This window comes from Ochlerotatus camptorhynchus, unplaced genomic scaffold (assembly GCF_037179485.1).
Source record: "Ochlerotatus camptorhynchus isolate MF236.1 unplaced genomic scaffold, CSIRO-AGI_Acam_v1.1 ptg000253l, whole genome shotgun sequence".
Taxonomy (NCBI): domain Eukaryota; kingdom Metazoa; phylum Arthropoda; class Insecta; order Diptera; family Culicidae; genus Ochlerotatus; species Ochlerotatus camptorhynchus.
In genome coordinates this window covers 595274-615901 of record NW_027040743.1, presented here as the reverse complement: position 1 = coordinate 615901, position 20628 = coordinate 595274, and the positions used below count along the sequence as shown (strand labels likewise).

General features: G+C 39.9%; 1 protein-coding gene across 4 annotated transcripts in view; it reads right to left on the bottom strand.

The window, feature by feature from the left end:
* Positions 1 to 20628, bottom strand: part of LOC135704967 (uncharacterized) — a 307390-nt gene that overhangs the window by 195861 nt on the left and 90901 nt on the right. For all 4 annotated transcript variants that reach the window (XR_010517817.1, XM_065226504.1, XM_065226506.1 and 1 more), the window contains exons 2-3: positions 19759 to 19865; positions 3018 to 4919 (exon numbers count right to left, since the gene is read on the bottom strand). Coding sequence is in view for 3 of the 4 variants with exons in the window: in XM_065226504.1 (XP_065082576.1) it covers positions 3018 to 4919; positions 19759 to 19865 (2009 nt within the window). In the remaining variant the exon portion in view is untranslated. The remainder of the gene's footprint in view (positions 1 to 3017; positions 4920 to 19758; positions 19866 to 20628) is intronic.

The window sequence follows — 20628 nt, the reverse complement described above, 5'->3', positions numbered from 1 at the left end:
CCTCCAAAGGACATTCCGTTGATTCCGTTGCTTGAGAAAATATGGTTTACTATCCCTCTTTATTAATAACCGATGGCAGACACGAAGCTACTGCTGTTACCAGTGTCCAGCGTTGCCAGTATTCTAGATTTATCTGGATTTTTCATATTTTTAATCGTCTTGCCAGATACACATACATGTTGTTTTAAAAATATCACTGCAATTGAGTAACCATATGTTTAAAAAAAAATTTAAATTTGCTACTTTAATTATTAAAAGCCATCAACGTTGGACATTATTGGAATTTTAAGGTAATTCTAAAAATAGTTCACAGTGAAGTGTGAGGTGAATTCCTTGGGAAATCAAAGAAGAACTTTAAGATAATTCTGAGTAGAGCTCCATCCATCATTGTGGGCTTTGTGGTCGTGCGGTGTCACCCGTCGTTCAGGCGTATTGTGAGTCCCACGAATTGAGGGTTCGATTCCCGCTCCAGCAAGTGCAAATTTTGGCAACCTGAAAATTTCCCTACTGGTCTACTGGGTGTGGTATGGTTGTCCCTTATCTAGTGTTGAATATTCAGTCCGTGCAACCTCTGATTGAAGACGGTGTCAATTGTCTTGTCAACTCTGATGATAATTGCATGGAGATTTTGTGAATATAGGAAATAAAATCTGGAAGAGAAATCATAGAGAATTGTTATGATGAAATTTAAGGAGTATGCGAATAATTTCAATGGTATTCTGTCCAATTTTCTATGGAAATTCATTTAAATAAAATTTTAAGACATTTTAACGGAATTATGCGCAATTTCTGGGAGACTTTCAAGGCCATTTTGGCAAAAAATTAAGTACTTAAGAAATGCTGAAGAGGATTTCAAAATAATTCTGACCTTATCTACAAAGCAGTTCAAAGGTAATTATCGGATAAGTCTGAGAAGAGTGTGACGGTCATTCTGAAAAATTCCACCAAGGAAATTATTAAGAGTATTTTAAGAATTTGGGCACAAAATTATGCCAATTCTTGGGAATTATAACCAGTTTGAGGGAATTGTGGAATTGGAGAGTAATTTATAAGAGATTACAAATAGTAATGCTATGAACTCTTAGAATGTTACTGGACAAGTTTTTATATTATCAAGATTATTTTAGGGGAATCCAGAAAATAAGTATGCTGTGAAGAGCTCCAAGTAAATTCAGACTTACCAATATTTTCATGATCTGAGACCCAGGAAAATAGAAATTCCGGAATTAATAATCATTTCAAGATCCTGCGACTTCAAAAATGACGCTTTAAGACTTTCATTTTAGTAATATAATAAAATTATTCTTTGGCATAAAATTATTCGTAATGGTCATGCGAATAGTGGAGTTACCCGTAGTTCAGGTAAACTTTGTGTGAGTACCACGATGTTAGGCTTTGACTCCCACTTCAGCCAGGTGAATTTTGTTTCAAAATAAAATTGGTAACTGGTCTATTGGGTGTTGTGTGTTGTATGACGTCAAGAATTAAATTGTAAATCTGATCAACCTCAGGGTAATATTAGAATTACGTAGAACTAATCAAATCTTTATATTTTGGTACTGCATCAAATAGTAAAGACTACATAAACTATTAGTTTTAAAAAATCCATCCCATCAAGTTTGCCCAATTCTGTGCTTCTCACTATATTTAAAAAAGTTACAGTTTAAAAAACAATTCAAAAAATATTTTCTTCAGTTTTTTACCCACATTTAATTCAATTTTTGAACTGCTGCGTAATGGATATTTAAACTTTTTGGGCGCACTGTGTCAATGCTTTTCAACTTTTGGATGATTTAGCAATGCTATCAAGTTATGTGCTTTATGTAATTTATTTAAATATGTAATTCATATTTATTTAAACATGACACATCACTTTTATTTCAAAAGCATTTTTTTAACTGGTCCAGGCGTGCTTTACACAATCATGAAACTCAAATTCACCACGGTTTGGTTAGAATTGTAGCTGGTGAGTTTTGTTTACTTGATGTTCGTAGCTACGATATCACAGCTTGTAATACCATACGGAGTTGGATTCTTGTTGATTTTTGTTTACGAAAATCAAGTGTGATCTTAGAGATCGGTGAGATTTGATTTTTTAGATATTTTCCCGACATAGCTCATTTGTTACGTATTGAATAATATTGTAAAATTCAATAGTTCAATTGAGTAAACAATAACAGTTGTTTAATAATCTATGCTATGTTAATAGAAAAGCATGAATCGAATTCACTCAAATAAGGGCGCACGGCCCTTTTGCCCCATAAGGGTTTGGCACTCTTGCCTCCTTCCACTTTGAAAAACAATCGTAAATAATATTTGACGAGATTTAATTTGCAATACATTGCTGATGTGTGAAGGCCGCGGATACACTTGGATGATATACTATGAGCATGAGTATTATTTGTATAATAATTATGAGCACTATACAACAACTATACAAAAACTGAACAAGTGTGACCATGTAGGTGCTCATAATTTATTAAACTAATAATGCTTATGTTTATAGTTTGTAATACAAGTGTATCCGCGGCAATAGAACGTATGGATCAAAATTATATTTACTAAACATAACTCCAAAATCTCCAAATTATTAATTCAAAGGACGACAATTTTAATTAGATTCGACCAATTACTTTTCTATGATATAGTGTTATAATCACTTAGGATAATAGATAAACGTAAAGGGTATTGCTGAAGCCGGCATTTCCCATACATGTTTTTGTTTAAAGTCTTCCATATTTACAAAAGTTTTGTTTGCATACTCATTAATAAATGGTATTTACTCAAGGAATGGTTTACTTAACCCTTCGTTTGCTAGTGTAGCTTTTTTGTTCCCATCAGTCAAACATTCACCGTCAGTTGCAATTTTCAACGTCAAGCTTTTTTTTCTGCATCCATCTAGCCACTAGCTACTCGCACCTAATCTACTGGCCGGTGTTTGATCTACTACCAACGTTGTTCACCAATCCACACTTGTCACACAACTCACAAACTCACAGACACACAGAAATAGTCACCTCCGCTATCCAAGACTTCCAGAAAAGCCGACCTCTCCGCGGAACACCTACCAGAGGGAACCTTCCCTTCTTCGCACAGACACAGATACGGCGGTGGGGGTGGAAACTCGAGAACCTCATCAACTCGCCAGCTTCGGACTGAGTCGTGACTCTCGGATCGCCGCAGCCGTTGGTCCTTCGATGATGACGCTGACAGCTCGTCGTTCGCCGTTGTTCGCATCGGATCCCCATAATTACTTTTAACACTTTTATTATCGTAATTATTGTGAACGTCGCAGTCGTAGCTGCTGTTGTTCGAGGCACCGGTGTCGACATGGCCAGCCGTTGCCGTCCGGTGGTCATCATTAGTCTCCTCCGGTGGGCGTGAAACAGTGCCGCCGCCATTGGTAGAAGCAGCAGCAAATGAATCGCAACGGACACGTGTTTGTGTCATACGTGCAGCAGATGTCGCTACTGTCGATGGATCCTTCCATTCGCCTGCCGGCCGATCCCAAAGTGGGGCTTGAATAGTGAAGCTGCCACTGCCACCGGCAAGGGGATAAATTTCATTTGAATTTAAATTAATCCAATTACGATTTGGCTGATTTGATACATTTAATTTTGAATGTTGCTCGTTAGGGAGTTCTCCGGAGAGACATTGGCGGTCGATTTCGGCGAAGAATGAAGCTGTTGGGTGGGATCCCGCATTGGATCGACCGCTGTTTGTAATTAGTTTTTCATTGTAATTATGATTTTCATCTATTATTTCATTTAATAATTGGTCGTTTGTTTTCGGTGGCACTGTTTGATGGTGCTGTTGTTGCTCGGGGTGACGTTTGTCGAAATGATTAGTGGTGGTGTTTGTCGTCTGATCCCGGTATCCGGTGACGGTGATTTGTGGTGGCATTGGCATCAGCATTGGATTGGAGCCGGTGTCAATATTTAAATTCAAAATCGTATCTGAATTTATATTGAACTCATCCCGTTGCTGGGTGGCCGGATTGTCTGAATTATGAGTGTCATTGTGGTTGATGGAGAAATGAACTGGAGTGGGTGGTTTGCTGCTGAGGTTGATGCGCTTCGTTGGAGTGCTTCTGGCTTTGAGTGGTGGTTTCGATTGAATTCCATCCCGATGGAGAATGCTATCACCATCTGAAGCTGGTGCTGCAGCCGGTGTAGAATGGAAAGGCTGTCTCGTTTGCTGATGACTGTTGGGGTAATTATCAATCTTGGATTGGATTGGATCATCCTGGAGCTCTTCTTGGTTGGGAGAAACTTTGTAGCATCGAAGGTGAATCTCTACCCCAACGCCGGATTGCAGCTGTTCTATTGGTAAGAAGTACCGCCTCGGAGGTGGTGATGGTGGATTGGGTTTTGCTTCCTCGTATCCAAAAACCGCACCCTCATCCCTCGTTTCCTTTTTTGCGTCATCTGGTGTCACCTTCTGCTGTGAGGGAAGCTTTTCACTTTCAATATTTTCACCTCGTTTAATGGAATTATTAGCAATGTCATCAACTTTTTCCCAACTTTGGTTGTCAAACGCTCCATTATCACTGGTTCCCATCCCTGCGTCACCTTTTCTACCCCAGTCCACTAGGACGACATTGGCCTTGTCGAACTTGGTTCGCAGTGGATCGATTTTGTGCTGCTTGCGAACCCGTTCATCAAAGTATACACTTTCATGACTACCGTAGCGTCGCACGCCGTCATATGCAAAGGACCCACCTTCGGTTTCCCCCACGGAAGGCCCCGTCCTGTCGAGGGGGGAAGCACTCCTAGCCGGGGGCCAAAAGTTGTCACAAGATCGATGTCGCAGCGGACGACGATTGATCCGCATGACCGTTTCCCGGTCGATGCACGGTGTTCTGGTCCGTGGCGTAGCGGGTGCATCTCGTTGTCTCGAGCGACTGGGACGTTGCCAACCTGGATCAATGGAACCGGAACGGGTGGGGCCGAAAGAGAAAGGGAAAATAATTACGATTATCAATCTTTCAGCTCACACAGAACAAATATCATCATCATCATCATTCTGGGACATGGCACACATACACTGATGTAGGGTTGTTCAATTGTTGTGTTTCAGAAGTGAGTTTGTGTGTGTGTGATGCAACCATCTGAAGATGTGTACATGAATGTTGGTGAGGCCTGAAAATTTGATTTTGGGCGGGAAATGTCTATGATCTGCGAATCAATCATAAGATGTTTTGACCTTAATGAAGACACAATGAATTTTGCACGTTATTACTTTAGACCTAGTACTCCACGTATATGAGATCAGAGAGCTTGCACTTGGGGTGCCTCTCTAAATACGTAATAAAAATTTGCACATAATTTGAATCGTTGTTCCGAGTTGTTCTTCCTAGTTTGCTCAATATAAGTCTCAGGTATGGACAAAATTGAGCACTGCGTGAATTTTTGACAAGCCTATGAATATTTTTTAGCATTTCATACACATTTTTCCCTCTAATCATCCAATCCCACCAATTCTAGTAATCCCATCCTAGAGCTTCTGAGTCCTTGGACTTGTAATCAAAGCACTTAAGATTTGTCCTTCAAACACTCTGAACATGTTTCTGATCTCTAAGCTATCCAAAATTGTAAACAACGTATTTTAGACCTTACAGCTGTTCGTGAAAGAGACTTGAAGATTAATCATAGTCTCAATGGCTTAACTCTCCAATGCCCACAAAGGAACTGTTAATTCTTAGCCTGTCTCAAAAAAGTCTTACCTTGTCCCTAAATTCAAATTACCGTATGGCACCGATTTTTGAATCTTCATATCTTTTGCTAAGTAAATTTAGTATACCTTAATTTTAACCAGGCCTTTAACCAAATATCTATAAAAAGATTGAATTTTTTAACAAAATTTGAAAGATTAAATTTTTGAAAAAAAAAAAAATACATGTCAAAACGTACTAACAAAAAGTTTATGAGTTTGACCAATAGTTCTGGTTCTTCGATTTTGTTCAGTTTTCTTATGTATATTGGTTTGAAGATTTAAAAATGTTTTATTTTTCATAAGTTTAATTTTTTTTTATCATTTTTGCATGAAATAAAAAATTAATTAATTTATTGTTAATTTTTACCAGAGCAATTTTTTTTTTGATTTTCCGAGCAATTTTTTTTTAAAGTTTAAGGACATTATTTTTAAATTTTTATATGGTGTAAAATACCCGATTTATTGGAAAAATGTGAATCAATGCCCATATCAAACAATTAGGCATTGTTTCATGCAAATTGGAGAAGGTCGAGTTTTCAGATTCGTTATTTGGCCGTCGTGGGGGCCACAACAACCACACCACTCTGTTCTTCATCCTGTTGTTGATGTTGTTGTTATTCTAAGTCTAGCTTTTGTCCTTCCTTTGGTTGTTCGATAGAGGTTACTCTAAGACTAGAAGGTCCCGAAGAAACGTGCTCAACCTTTTGGCTCAGCTCTGGTACTCTCTTCGGTCCCAAGCTAATCGATGCACCCCTCGAAACATAAGAAAATCCACGAACCTCTCATTTAATCTGTCAAACTTTCATAGCGATTCAAAACAAAAATAGTGTAGTACTAGAATTTCGACTAGAATGGAGTACGTTAATCGATTTGCTTGGGACCAATAGGCTAGTAAAGAAGTGAGCCAATTTAAAATAGTTAGTTTCCACCGGTTGGTTGTTCCCTTTATTGCCTCCAGGCCTTCTGCTTGGGGCAGGAATCCACTACCTCTCCATATTGGAAAAAAGCACATGCATTTGTTTCCTCCGTTAAATATCGGTCCCTCTCCTTTTATAAGTCCATATACAACGCGTACAACAGTGTGTCAAGCCCAGCTCAGCAAGGAATTTAACCCGAACGACACGCTTCACACTATCTGTTGGACATCAAGTGTCAAATACTACATTCGCACGTATTGAATGTTACCTTCCATAGACGACTTTTATACCGTCACCACCTTTCAATCTGCATAATGAAATGAAATGAAATTATTTAAACCCTGCCGTTACTTAGTGTATAAAGCGCAGACTCCTCCGATTTAAACTTAATGAATAGGACTTTCTCTTCCGATACCCGATAACGTGCCTCAATCTTAGAAGCATTTGTGTCTAGCGGCTTGTCAAAATTGACAATTTCGCCCAAGGATTGTTTCGCACTTCCATTTTAGAAGGCAAAGCAAACAGTGTTCTGGACGTCAATTCTAGACATCATCAAATTTAAATTTCTTCAGCGATTGGTCGAGCTACAGGCAATGAACAATGCAGTCGGGATAATAGCCTATATGATCGCATGATCCACACCGAGAGAATAGCTGCTGCTGCCTGTTGTGTAGGCAAAAGTTGAAAATACACTGATACACAAGCTATTCTTGTAACTTACAAGCACACAATATTTTTATTACATCTGAAGATTTCAGTGTTCTCTCGATGTGTGTCACGTGATCGTCTGTTTACTCAGCAGCAACCATTGTGTCGTCCTCCTCATTGTTCTTCATCAGCAGTTCTTTCGGTTGATGCGTCGTCGACTTTGGAAAGCTACCGTTTTCTGATGAGTGATGAGTGAGTGATGCCACGTTTTGCGTCCATTGCTATAAGATCTGCCTTTCGTTGGCCAAACAATATAACCACTGAAAGCGCATCCCGTTCTGTTGGAGGAGGCTTATTGGATAGCGGAAGAAAAAGTGTTCATTGTGTTCTACCTTTTTCCTGTAGTTTTACGAAGTATTTTATAGTGAAAAAGAATCCTTCGGCTCTGTAAAATTAATTCGACTGAGCCTACTCAAATAAATTACCGAACAAAAAAAAAAATCTAATGATTTCATTATTCCCAAGAATATTTTTTAATAGCGAAGCGAATGGAAGCAACCCTGTCCTTGAATTTTGTTTTCATCAAAAAATGGTTCACATACATTTGATGAATGCTTGCCTTTCAATGTGTCTATGTTTGTATTTGTACCGTTGTTCCTATTATTTTTCAATTAATGTTTACCCGTTCGTTTGCACTACCCATACAAGTAAAGATAAGTTTCATGAAAGCTGTAGATGTCCATGAATTTTCAGAGCAAGCTGTCAGTTTGTATGCTATCTTTGACATCCACCTTTTGTAGACACCACCTAGTTTTTAACACGGCAGCTAAGATACCGTTTTTTTAATTTAAAGCCATTGCGTCGTAGAGAATTCAATAGATTTTGGCAATTTTGTTTAACACCTTGTACGACTTCGTTTATTCTTTCGAATCTGCCAATAGGAAGAAATTACGCAGTAGTTTTTAGGCACAACCCAAGCTACTCCGCGTCTATCGAATCATTTGAGTGGAGTGCTTTGAGGTTATCAGAAGTTATTAAATGCTGATTTAAGTTGAAGACAATAGATTGAAGTTTACTGCGCAACATCTAAACTCGAAGCAAGTTCGGGAGGTTTAGTGAATTTTAGTGATTTAAATCCATTTAAATAATTTTCCACAGGTTTTGAATTTGTCGAGCGGAGTATATTGCATATTTATATTGTGAAATTTGAGAAATTTGAAATTCAGGTAAGTCTAATAAGTTAGTAGTAAATTGGTGAGCGAATTATGTGAGATTTCCGCGTTAACAGGCCCTCTTTGCCCAGTCAACGTGGGTGGCTTGTATCGGCTTGTATTGGATAGTTCTAGAATCGGCAAATATCGTCGAAACTGGAGCGGACTGTTTCAAGCAGCTAGTACATCTACCGTCTTATGCTGGCTGTTGGTCAGATGGCAATTACGCCCACCCGTTACTGCTGCTGCGCATTTTCTCGTAGCACAACCATTTGGCTACGTCGTATTATCACTGCTACTGCACAATTGATAGCATTTGTTGAAACGACTCGTCTCGCCAAGTCGAGTGGCGTGAGCTACATACCGCTACTTACAGCTCATCACTCCACTACGCTTGGGGACGCCTATACCCCTTACTTACCCACGCGCGAGTCATCATGTTTGAGTTCGCGTACTAGAACGTCGCGGGACATCCGGCGAGGAACTGGGTACGCTGAAGGAACCAGGTCAGATCTGTCCGAAAACTGCTAACATTAATTTGATTTGATATTGAATGGCTATGCTAACACACATGAACTAGAAACGTGACGTCACAGTAGGAAACTGTTAGGTTTGCCTTAATTCAATACATTTCTATTTCCCTTGAATTTTTAATTAATAAATCGCTAGCTCGATAAATTTAAGTTTAGTATATTCGGGTTTCGTCCAATTGAATCGAATAAAACAAAAATTACTTCTAGTTTAGATTAGTTACTTCACACATATTTTGCGTCACGTTGTTTGGATATGTTTATATTTGTTTGATTGGTTTGGGTTTGAATAACTATTGTATATTTCCCCTTGGTTGATTTTAAAGAATTATCATTTTTGCGGTTTGAATTGGTGTTTTTAAATTTGAATATCCTAATCTGATTGGTTGGCTTTAGATGTTTGGGTCAAAATAAGTAAGTTCGTTTTTGTCAACATCTGAGTGACCTGCCCTGAGAAAGGACTTTTCATGCCGGGTATATAAGAACGAGTTGACGGTCCTTTTTTGGAAGGTGGGGCTTAAACCGTCAGCCTAGCGTAACACGGGGAACGCCTGATGAAAACAAATCATCATAAAACACAAATACTGACCACGAAGTGCTCCGGATAGAAAACTTTTCTAATGTATTTCAGATTTCGCATCTCGTTAGACTCCTGCGGTAGAAATGAGTACACAGTAGTATTTTCGCACTGGTCTTAAAATTTTAATATTGAACTTCTTAAAACTTAAAATTTAAAAATACTGTGCAATTATGTTTTGCAAAGGAGTCTAAATTGGTGCCAAACGCGAAATTTACTCCATAATGCTAATCTTCTGCTTTTTTCTTTTGATCGACTGAGAATAGAATGGCAAAAGGAAACTGAGAGCATGAAACTTTTAGTGTGTAGGCAAGTGAATTATACCCCAAGGCGTGAGAAGTGGATGGGTCAGAAGTGAGAAGTGAGTAAGCATTAAAATGCATCACATTTTCCCTAGTAACGAAGAGGGTGTTCAACTAGTTCAACTAATCTTCATTCCTTTATTTAACGGCGGTCTCTGTTCCGCTATATAGCACCATTTTTTCCTTTGATTTGTTTACCGTCGATCTTGTTTTCCGTGCTAACGACGCCAGGTAAGCAGCACACCTGGCTCCTACCTAGCGACCCATGAATTCAAGAACCGGGGACCAACAGCTTTACTTTCCTTCCGAAGGAAGACGTGACCAGAGATTGTTATGCCTCAGAAAAATCCCACCGACCTCGGCTGGGATTGAACCCAGACCCATTGGGATGAGAAAGCTGTCACGCTTACCACTGCAGCACCGGCGCCGGCCAGTTTCAACTAATAAAAATGAACAATCCTACATAGCAACAGTAAAAAGGATGTTCTCTTGCCATATCTGATGTCACTGGTTATAGAGCGATTTTCCTGTTGTTCGTTAATGTTTACATGAATACAATAGGTGCAGGTGAAACGTTTGTCCCTTTGACCGATGTCGTGAGATTTGTGTGTCGTGTGGCGTGGAATGATGATACCAAGCATACTCCAAATGATGCCACCATCGCCATGATTTTTCACAATTTTACTCCTGAATCGGTAATCCGTTTCCTAGGAAGTTAAAAAAAGAATAACTCGATTTAACAACTACAACGGAACTCGTTATCCAACATTCGCATACTCATTCCCATAAATGCATTACAAGCGCCAAGCAACAAGAATGATTGTCTGAAAGATGATAAAAATCCTGACGCAAGAATAAAAAAAAAAAATACAATCCATGTTCGTTTTCAGTGCTGCGATTATCCACTCGTTAATCAGCATCTTATCCTGCCATGTTGGGTGGCCGGTCGGTAGATCAGGAAGAAGACGCAAACAATCTGATTACGTTTATACGACGTTGAACAACATCTGAGTCGTGACTTTGCCGATGACGATGACAGGGCTGGAAAAAAGTTTAAATTGCCCAGGATCTCCGTTGTGATGTGCTTTCACCGGATGGATGGAGCAGCATTAATTCATACTCCCAACAGAGTAGGACGAAGTTTCTCCAAGGAAAATCTTTGAAATGTCACAGCGAGAGAGATGCTTTTTTGCGTGGCTTATCTTATCTCTTATGAGTTTAAGTTTTATCACTCATTCGAAGGCATCGCGTCCCCCTTGCGTCGTTCAGTTTGGTGGAAAATGAATTGTTCTGATTTTGATTGTTGAAGAAGTTTTGTTATTCTTTTTGAGTTGATGTTACTTGTGTCATCGAGATGAGTGAATCGGCTCTATTTAAGGTTTTCTTATCCACGAATCTGAATACATCTGCAGTTATAGGTGGCTGCATGCGTCATACAAAAGGAATTTCAATCCCAATGAAAGTTATCCGTTTGATTAATATAATTAAATTTTTTATTTAGTTAGGAATAACGGTACTTGTTTTAAATCGCAGATCTACAGAAAAGTCAATACCAATCTTAAAAAAAATTATGTGCTACAATCATACAATATTTCGGTATCTCAAATATTTGGTATATACTAAATTAAAAATGTTAAATCGTCCGGCATTTGCATATATCTGTAGGATTTAAATCTTAAACTATCTCATTTTCTAGAACCTAAATAAAAATCACCCTTCGAAGAGTTTCTTTTGATTTATTTCGTGAATTTCCATGCAACCATTTATGAATTTTCTCAATGAAGTCCATCTGGAGACTGACTTTCGCTCTGGTATTCCCGTTATTTTCTTCACAATATTGTAATTCATTTTCTTCACTCTAAACTCTACTCTTGAAATTCGCTCTTAAATTATTTTCAAATCTCTAATCAATATTGTAATTAACTCTGGAATGCTCTCCAAAATTCTCTCGAAAGTTCTTCACTGAACTCGCACAGAAGCTCCTACGAATTTTCCTCAGTATTTTTTCGGAATTTTACCAAGAACTATCTTGAAATTCGCAAAAGATTACAATGAAGTTCTCCCTTCAATTTATTTAGAATTATAAATCCCATAATTATTTTGGATTTCTATCAGAATATCCTTTTTATAGCGAATGCTCTTCGTTACTTTTACTTAAAATCCATCTGGAATTTACTTCTCAATTCCTAATAAGTAATGCTTCAAACGCTTCTTGAATATTTTCTCAAAATTCACTAGTAATGTCCCCAGTATTCTTCTGTATTCAGAAAGTCGCCAATGCATGCTGCCTGAGCGTAGTGGATGGGACATATTGAGAGAGTGCCAGATAATAATCCCACAGAAATGCTGTTAACATTTGAAAGAACTATATCATGCCTATCAATAAGCAAAATTGCAGACTATTTGATAATTCCATGTTTAAATAGGCTGTTCCGAAAAGAAGCGATTTGCTCAAATGCTCAAACTTCTTAAAGATTCACCCAATTACGCTCAAAATTGTACTGATTAATCACGAATACTTGAAGATTCTGACTATGGCGCTTTGAACTGTTTTGCATAAGAAAAAAAATTGCGATAATATTATTCTGGACATAAGATCTGCTGTACATTTAAACCTTCACTGATTATGTGGTAAACATTTACTTTATGTTTTAACTGATAAATAATAAGCTTCCTCTCTCCAGTCAGTCAACAGTGAAGGGAAGCAAAACCATTGGTCTCGGCCCATGTGTTTATTGGGTTTCAAGTGATTTGAAAATCACCGCCTTCAAAGTTTATTCAGTTTGGCCTACAGTGAGCTTATTAACTGCGAGACAACCTCATGGTAATGCATATTCACTCGAACTCTTTTTCATAACAGCCGATTTTGTTGTTGAATATGACTTAAACTGTGTGAACTCATGAATCTTGTCTATTCATTACATGTTAAAATATATTTCGAAAACTGAAAGGTTTTTATAACTGTCTCATTCTTATTTACTCGCAAATGATTTAAATAATAACTGCACGACCTCAACAATCTTACACCAGCTGCACATTAAATGGCGTATCACCCTCGAAATAAAAAAAAAAGTTTGGCTGAAACATTGCACCGAGTCAAACAGCTTCCGGAGAAATTAATTGCACCGATCGACCACAAACCCTTGTTTGGAAACTTGTCCAGAGCAGCATCTGTAAACTTTAGGAGAATCAAATCCAACTACACGCCCAATATATTCCAAGTTTTGACGAGGGTCCGACTCAGGATCCAAACAGTCCATCTATTATTTTTTATTCCTTGGGCTTTCCCACAATCACCGAGCAGTCAGTCAGTCAGTCAATTTTGACGAATAGTCCTCTATTGTTTCTGATATTGATGAGGGTCTGTCCGCTTAGGTTGGCCTGCAACGCATCGAAGAATGATTGATTAAATCTTCCGGAAGAGTTTGTTTACCGTCATCGTCGTCGATGTCGGTGTTGATCGTCTCTTGGGCCTTCGTCAGCCGGCCGACCGGGGACAAAGTTTTGGAAATCGATTAAATTTCAACCCTATTTCGTCGGAATAGAGAACCAGCGGGTGAATGAGGCCACAGGAATCGTAATTGAGCCAGCCAGAACCGGGTGAAATAAATTGCATGAATAAGCAAATAATTAGGGACTGATTTTTTTTTCCGGCTTGTGCCATTTCAAAAAAGTTGGGAGTGTAAGTAGCACGTGTCGTCAGTTTCAGTTCAATCGAAAAAAAAATGGCAAAAGTAATTAGGATGAAAATAATAATTATTCCATAAAAATCGTTGAAACGATTGGCTTGACATGTGAATGAAGCAAACGTTTGAAATTTTAATGTAAATGACTGTGGCTGGAGAGAATGTGCTGAAAATCACCAATTAATGATTATTGCATGGAACACTGAGAAGCGACTGGTTCGAACGTCCGACAACGAGATATTTTGAATTTGCCATTAACATTTATTGAATTGGAGAGCAGTTTGTTCTTGGTCCATGGGAAAAGATTCGTTTAAGCTTAAATTCAAACTCATTTCAGTAGCCATTTTAATCAGTTCATTAATGCAACACATGTAGACACTGTTGTTCATTTGCAGCAACCACTTGATGAGAAGCGTCATAATTAATCCCCACTCGAGTCAGTAATCCTCAATTGAGCACTCATAAATTGTGCGATTTTTCTGTGCTCCGTTATATTATGAACTAAATTTCCTCACCTGAATAGGACTAATTAAAAAGCAGTTTCACGCACAATCAACCGCAAATCAATTATCTCTAACAGAAGTCTATGACATATAGATTTTCATTGCTCGCTTCATTTAGCCACATTCGCAGGAGCTATTAGTGCGAATAAAATGCCCATCAATTACCGCTCGCCAAGTGAGTGGGTACTGAATTTTTTCCCTAAACACACGCACACATCTATCGATTTCACATATTCTCGCTCCATATACCAGGTACTGATGATCAGGAAAAACTTGGCGCCGTACGCTCCCAGATTCCGTTCAACTAGATATGTCCAATCTATCGCCAATCACGCCAGACGGTAAAGATGGTCGATTTTGCGATTGTCCGTCGCGTTGGTCAACGAAACGACACCGACTATTCCCGTCAATAACACCAATAACAATATCTCGGAATTGGATCGATATCGCGCACCATTCTCATCCTTTCGGATTGGTCCAGCAGTATTTCCGAGTAGGTAGTTATTCGGATTCAAATAAATATCAAAATACTATGATTGCCTGCATTTTATTGGCGTCGGTACCGTTCGTTTGGCCAATTGTCTGCAGTGGCTGTGCCCATTGGGTTGAACTGATCCAACAACGAGGATTATTAATTTGCCGTGCGTTAAAATCTCTAGCAGGATCTAGCAGGGATTGAACGGAACCGGGCAAAAGTATACAACTTCACGATTTTTTTTTCTCTTTGAAATTAAGTTTAATGAGCTGCTAGTACTCACAATTTGCAATCAAATTACTGAAATCTTTTGAGTGCCTTTTTTAAAACTGCAAGAAAAGTAAATAATCTGAAAAGTCAAACGAAAAATGAAATTGATGTGAACGAAAAAATAATTAGGGGAGGATGAGGTAAACTTAATGTACAATTTAACCCAATCTATGCAACATTGCTGCCATGAATTAAGTCAATATTGATCATTAGAGTATTTTCTATAATTACACTAATTTTGAGAAAATTTCCTATTCATTTGATGGTGTTTTGTCATGAAGCAAAAAAGACTAAATAAATTGAGAATAAATTCATGCAGGTAAGACGGCCACATGCAATATCTCGTGATCCTGACCTAATAAAAATACCATACCCAAACAATAACACAAATGATAGAACTATTCCACAAATGGTTTGGATGATACTCTGAACACGTCACTCAGCAAATTAACCATGCACATATTATTAGGGTGACTATATAGAAGGTTACTATCTTCGGCAAAGTTGTTCAGAATTTTCTCATTACGTGGCGCAAATATGCTAGTGAATTACCTATATAAGCTAAATCATGAGATCGTAATCATCTATGAAGTTTCCGTCTTCGAGATAGGTATTCAGCTGCCCAAGGTCTTCCACATGTTGGGCAAATTAGTTAAAATTTTCTCACTACGCAACACAAGTGTACATGTGGGTTTCATGTGTTAGCTATACGCTGAAATCCTGATAATATAAGAAATTGCTGTCTTTGGGAAACGGTTCAGGTGATCAAATCCTTTCGAATGGAAGACAGGATCAGATCACAATTTTCTCACGACACGGGGATACTATGTATATAATCAGCGAAACCTTACTAACCTGAAAAACTTTGCCGAAGACGGCAGCTTTCTACATGGTCAGGCTATCGAGATATAGCCCATACTAGATCTAGCTTAAAGGTAGATGAAGCTCACATGTACACTCATAAAATAAATCACATAAAGTGGAAAATATCCATGTGAATTTCCCATAACTTTCATATGATCCCATAATTGGAAATTGCACCACTAAATCACATGAACGTTATGTGTCCAATGAAATCAATGCAGCGTTGACATAAACTGTAGCAAATGAACGATACTCTCTGTACATTGTTATGCGACTTCTGATTTTATGGGACGTGGCTGGTGCCGTTATTGTTTTTGAAAGTAATGATTTATCGGAGTTTGCTCACTGAGGATGAACTGTCAATCCCAAGTCAAGTTCTTCGTGTGGATTTTGCTGGATCCGGTCAGCATTCTGAAAGACACCGGCTAGGTATTTGAAATATTTCTGACATGAAGGGTGAGTTAGAATTTTCAATGTTGTGAACCAATGATCCTTAATTCATTTTCTACTAATGGTCCATGCTTTGATTGGCCAATACAAACTTATTCGCAAATAGATATATATATGATTGGATTTGATTGCCCTTTAACAAAAAATTGTAGTTAAATGCACTGCGCAGTTTTCATTATTCATTCAACAGTCTTAGTTTTGATCAATCACGTGCCAAGCTTTTTACCTTTTCATATACCAATTGCTCGACTAGATCAGAAGATGTCTGGCGTGTGTAACAATATACAGCCATTCCATAGAAAATCGACATAGTGGTTCTCAGAATTTCTTAAAAATACATTGTTTTGATCCTTATCGGAGTCGCGATAAAACGACCTGCTCACGGTGGAGGAGTGGATCCTCCCATCTGCTGGTGTCCCCTTTTATCTTCCGTATAAACAGTATACTTCCGGCGAGCCAGTCCCGGCTCCAGGATTGGTCTACGGTCTTGGTGACCCACTTCTTCAGATCCTGCCCGGGGATCTTCCGGGTATATTTGGTCATACTACGGCCTGATTCGGCGAGTTGATCAGCTTCCTCATTCCCTTTTACACCGCAATTTCCAGGCAACCAAATGAATACCGTGTTGGGTGGCGCGTACTCTTGGATGGCCTGTATCCAGGGGTGCCTGCTGGTTGCGGATTCAAGTGCAGTGACTACACTAGCAGAGTCTGTGAAAAGTGCGATTGACCGTGTATCCGGGGTAGTAACTGTGATAAAAGCTGCGGCTGCCTCGGCGGAAAAAATAGAGCACTCATCCGGGAGCCTGTGACACTCCTTTAGGTGGTCACCGGAGATGCCGATGCCCACCCTTTTCTGGGCTACGAAACCGTCCGAGTAACGGATGGCGTATCCAGCGTACTTCCTTCTCTGCAAATCCAATACCGCCTGATTTACCGCAGAGGGATTGGAACCAGCCTTGAAGCGTCGTTTGATATTGTGGTCGGTATTGATTGGCTGTTTGCTCCAGCCTTTGGCTCCAACCCAATGTGTCTTGCACACTGGGGGGAGAGCTCGGTTGGAGATTTCCCTGAGGAACTTGTTGGCCTCCTTTAGGAGGGAACCTTCCTCGTCTGTACCTGACGTTATCTCATTCAGCCCGATGGCGCGTTTGCATATAGTCCCGGTAATCAAGCGGTCGAAGGGGAGTACTCCTCCCTCAATGCAGGCAGCGGGAGTACCAGGAAGGAGTCCGGAAGAAATCCGAAGTGCTTGCTGGTAGACTGGTGTAAGCCTTTCCACCAGGTGCGGTTTGGTTTGGCGTAGCCTCGATGCCATAGGTCAGCCGCGAGTTTACTATAGCCTTCGCAACATTGAAGCGTGAGGTCCAGTTGGCGTTAGGATGTCAGCCTGCTAGTGTCCTCAGGATGTTTAGGCGCTGTTTGCAGGCACTCTTTACCTCGTTCAGGTGCGTGTTGAATGTTAGAGAGCGGTCGAAATGCACACCAAGTATCCGAAGGGTTTTTCTGAACGGAATTACCTCGTCCTGGATGCTGATCTTCGTGCTGAGGATCCGGTGATTCGACGGACAAATATGGGTGTACCCGTTTTTTGCTGCGGACATCTGGAATCCCGCGTTTGATGCCCCATTCGAGATGTAGGCCGTGGCTTGAATAATTTTTCTTCGAAGCGCTTTGACAGTTTCCTTAATTGCCATAAGGACGATGTCGTCTGCATACACAAAAATGAAGATTCCGACCGGCAACCTCGTGAATACCCCATTCATCCTAACGAGAAAGAGGGTGACCGCTATCACCGACCCTTGCGGTACGCCAGTCTCCTCGTCGAAAATCTTGGATCGGCAGTTTCCCAGGACAACCCGGAAAGTTCGGTGCGAGAGGAAGTTCTGGATGAACTTCAACACGTGTCCTTTTAGACCCAAGGTATCAACTGGTTCAAAACACCTGGTATCCATGCCCGGTTGTAGGCCTTCGATAGGTCAAGCGCACCCAATTCAGCGTTATGGTTATTTGCGGACATAGAACGTTTTTGAATGTTTCTGGAATCGGTCTACTGGTTCCGGAGATATGGCTAGAACATGTTACGGTTTGTATAGGTCATGTGACTAAATCTGACCTGAAACGAATAAAACTCATAATGTGACGCATCAACAGACATGAGAATAAAAAACTACAATGGACAGCCCTATGGGGTTGTACGCCATGGTGACGTAGGACTACGTGGTCTTATAAAATAAATCTTATTTATTAACTGCAGCAGGAACTTGTGTTTTGTGTATGAATAGGAATTTGAGCGGGGTCCTCTCTGTTTATACTCTTTAGTATGACGCGCTTGACAAGGATGGCCCACAGTGACTCACGAAGAGCTACTGATTCCGATCAATAGCGCTGCGGATTCTTCCTCCTTCTATGGATGGTCATGTGGGCTGCAGCTCACTGCTTGCAGGCAGCCTTTCGTTGTGTACAACGCGCCAAAAGCACTGCTGCTGCTGCAGCTTATGCCGACGACCAGACACCACCACACACGGTGATTGGAACTGCATCCGATCAGCGGTTGAGGTCAGCCTTGATAGCTAGCTGCTTGCGGGGAGCCTTTCGTTGTGTACTGGAGAACGCCACCACTCACCACGCAGGGATTGAATAAACGCCGTTTGGTGAGACCCGATGGAATTCAACTCTGTGTTAGGGAAATCGCTTTTCGCAGGCAATGGGCGATAATTTCAATTATCATAGCAACAATTTCACATTCGTGCAATTTTCAATAGTAACATTTTGAAAAATGATAAAATCTGAAATTTAACAGATGCGTAGACATATTTCTGATCGATTGGTGATAAATTTGATGAATTTGGTCCAGAGGCAGTTGAGTTATTAATGTTGAAAATCTTTCATAATTTTGCTACATGTTCCAATTTTGGTTTTCACAAAGTGTACCCCTATGTAGAAATTACAGACGTAGTCGTACGTAAAAAAAAAAACAGTTCTATGGTAATAATTTGATGTGTCCAGAATCACAGTGGCCATTTTCCGGTACTCTTGGAAAGTGTCCAGTTTCTGACTAGGGTTAAAATCCACCATGCGATACCTCAAATCACACGAGAATTCATTTATCACCTCACTTTTGCCTGGAGCACTTTTTTCGGAATTTCTATTGTTCAGATCTCACCAAAGGTGGATTAATTCGGGATTTAACATTCAATTAATAATTTCATTCGTTGCAGCCATCGGTTCCCTACAATGAGGGTCATGTGTGATAAGAAAACGCCTTCAAGAGATTACCATAGCGTCTTAAGCGATTGAATTGCCATTCCGGACACGATGATTGACTGCACAAGAGAGTTTCTGCATTTGAAGACCCTCTTATTGTTCCTTCAAAATCAACCACATCACCAATATTACGACGAATGGTATTTATAGCGCTTCCATGTGTTCACCATTCGCTTGAGATGAGCGTGTTTGTTTGATGTTGTACATACATAATGAGCATTCCAGTAAGTGTCCGTTTAATTGACAGCATGGTATTCGGTTTCACGACTGAATTGAGAGACTCTTGATTAGCGACATGTTTCGAATTACACGAGATTTCGAAACTGGTATCTATGGTGACTTACCTTTGCCCACCCGGCTCTGCTCACGCTCCTCGTCCTCAAGGGCCTGCAGAACAGCCGACTTGGCCAAGCTCTGTGGCTTGGTAGTCGACGGATCGTCAAAGTCAATTCTGAAAACAAGATGCAAAATAAATGCGTCAATTAATTTCACCCAAACATATGCATATGATAAAAATGATACATTAATATCTAGAATCGTACCACCATACCATACAGTTCGACTTCATCATAAAAAAAAAAAACTGTTTCCATTACAAATTGTGTACTGTTTGCATCTGACCGGAAAATAGCTCCACGATCCAATTGCAGTTCGGTAGAAGCCTGCCTCGAGCAGATGCAGCAACTATCATCACTACATCATGCAAGGGAAAGCCAGCAGGGCCGTGCCGTCATTATAATTGTCTGGTTTTAGTTTTCAGACGTTGCAATCGCAATCATCATTCATCGCAAGTAGGTAACATGTGATCCGTGGGGTGGGAGAAATCCCCACTCGGTGCCAACCAGGACGAATGAGCTGGTGTGTTTCTCTCCAGTTCCAATGTAAATATGCCATAAATTCATCCAAATCCAGTTCACTGCGTCTGTATGAGCACGAAGCATACAAAAGTGAGACTATCTTTCCTGACTGTGTCACTCGTTCATGCTACGTAGCGAATATTCCCTTAAAAGAGCTGTTTGCATATGAGTTTTGCGAGTTTGAAATAAATCACATTCCTTTCTGGGACTCATGACTATTTGTCCATCCGTGCGTCATCATCGTCTGCAACTAAGCCGCTCAACTCAGAATGCATTTCTCTTGCTTTTCGACATCAGCAGAGTAGGTGGCCATGTTGCAGATCTAACGCACTGGGGGATCTGACCGGTCTTGTGAAG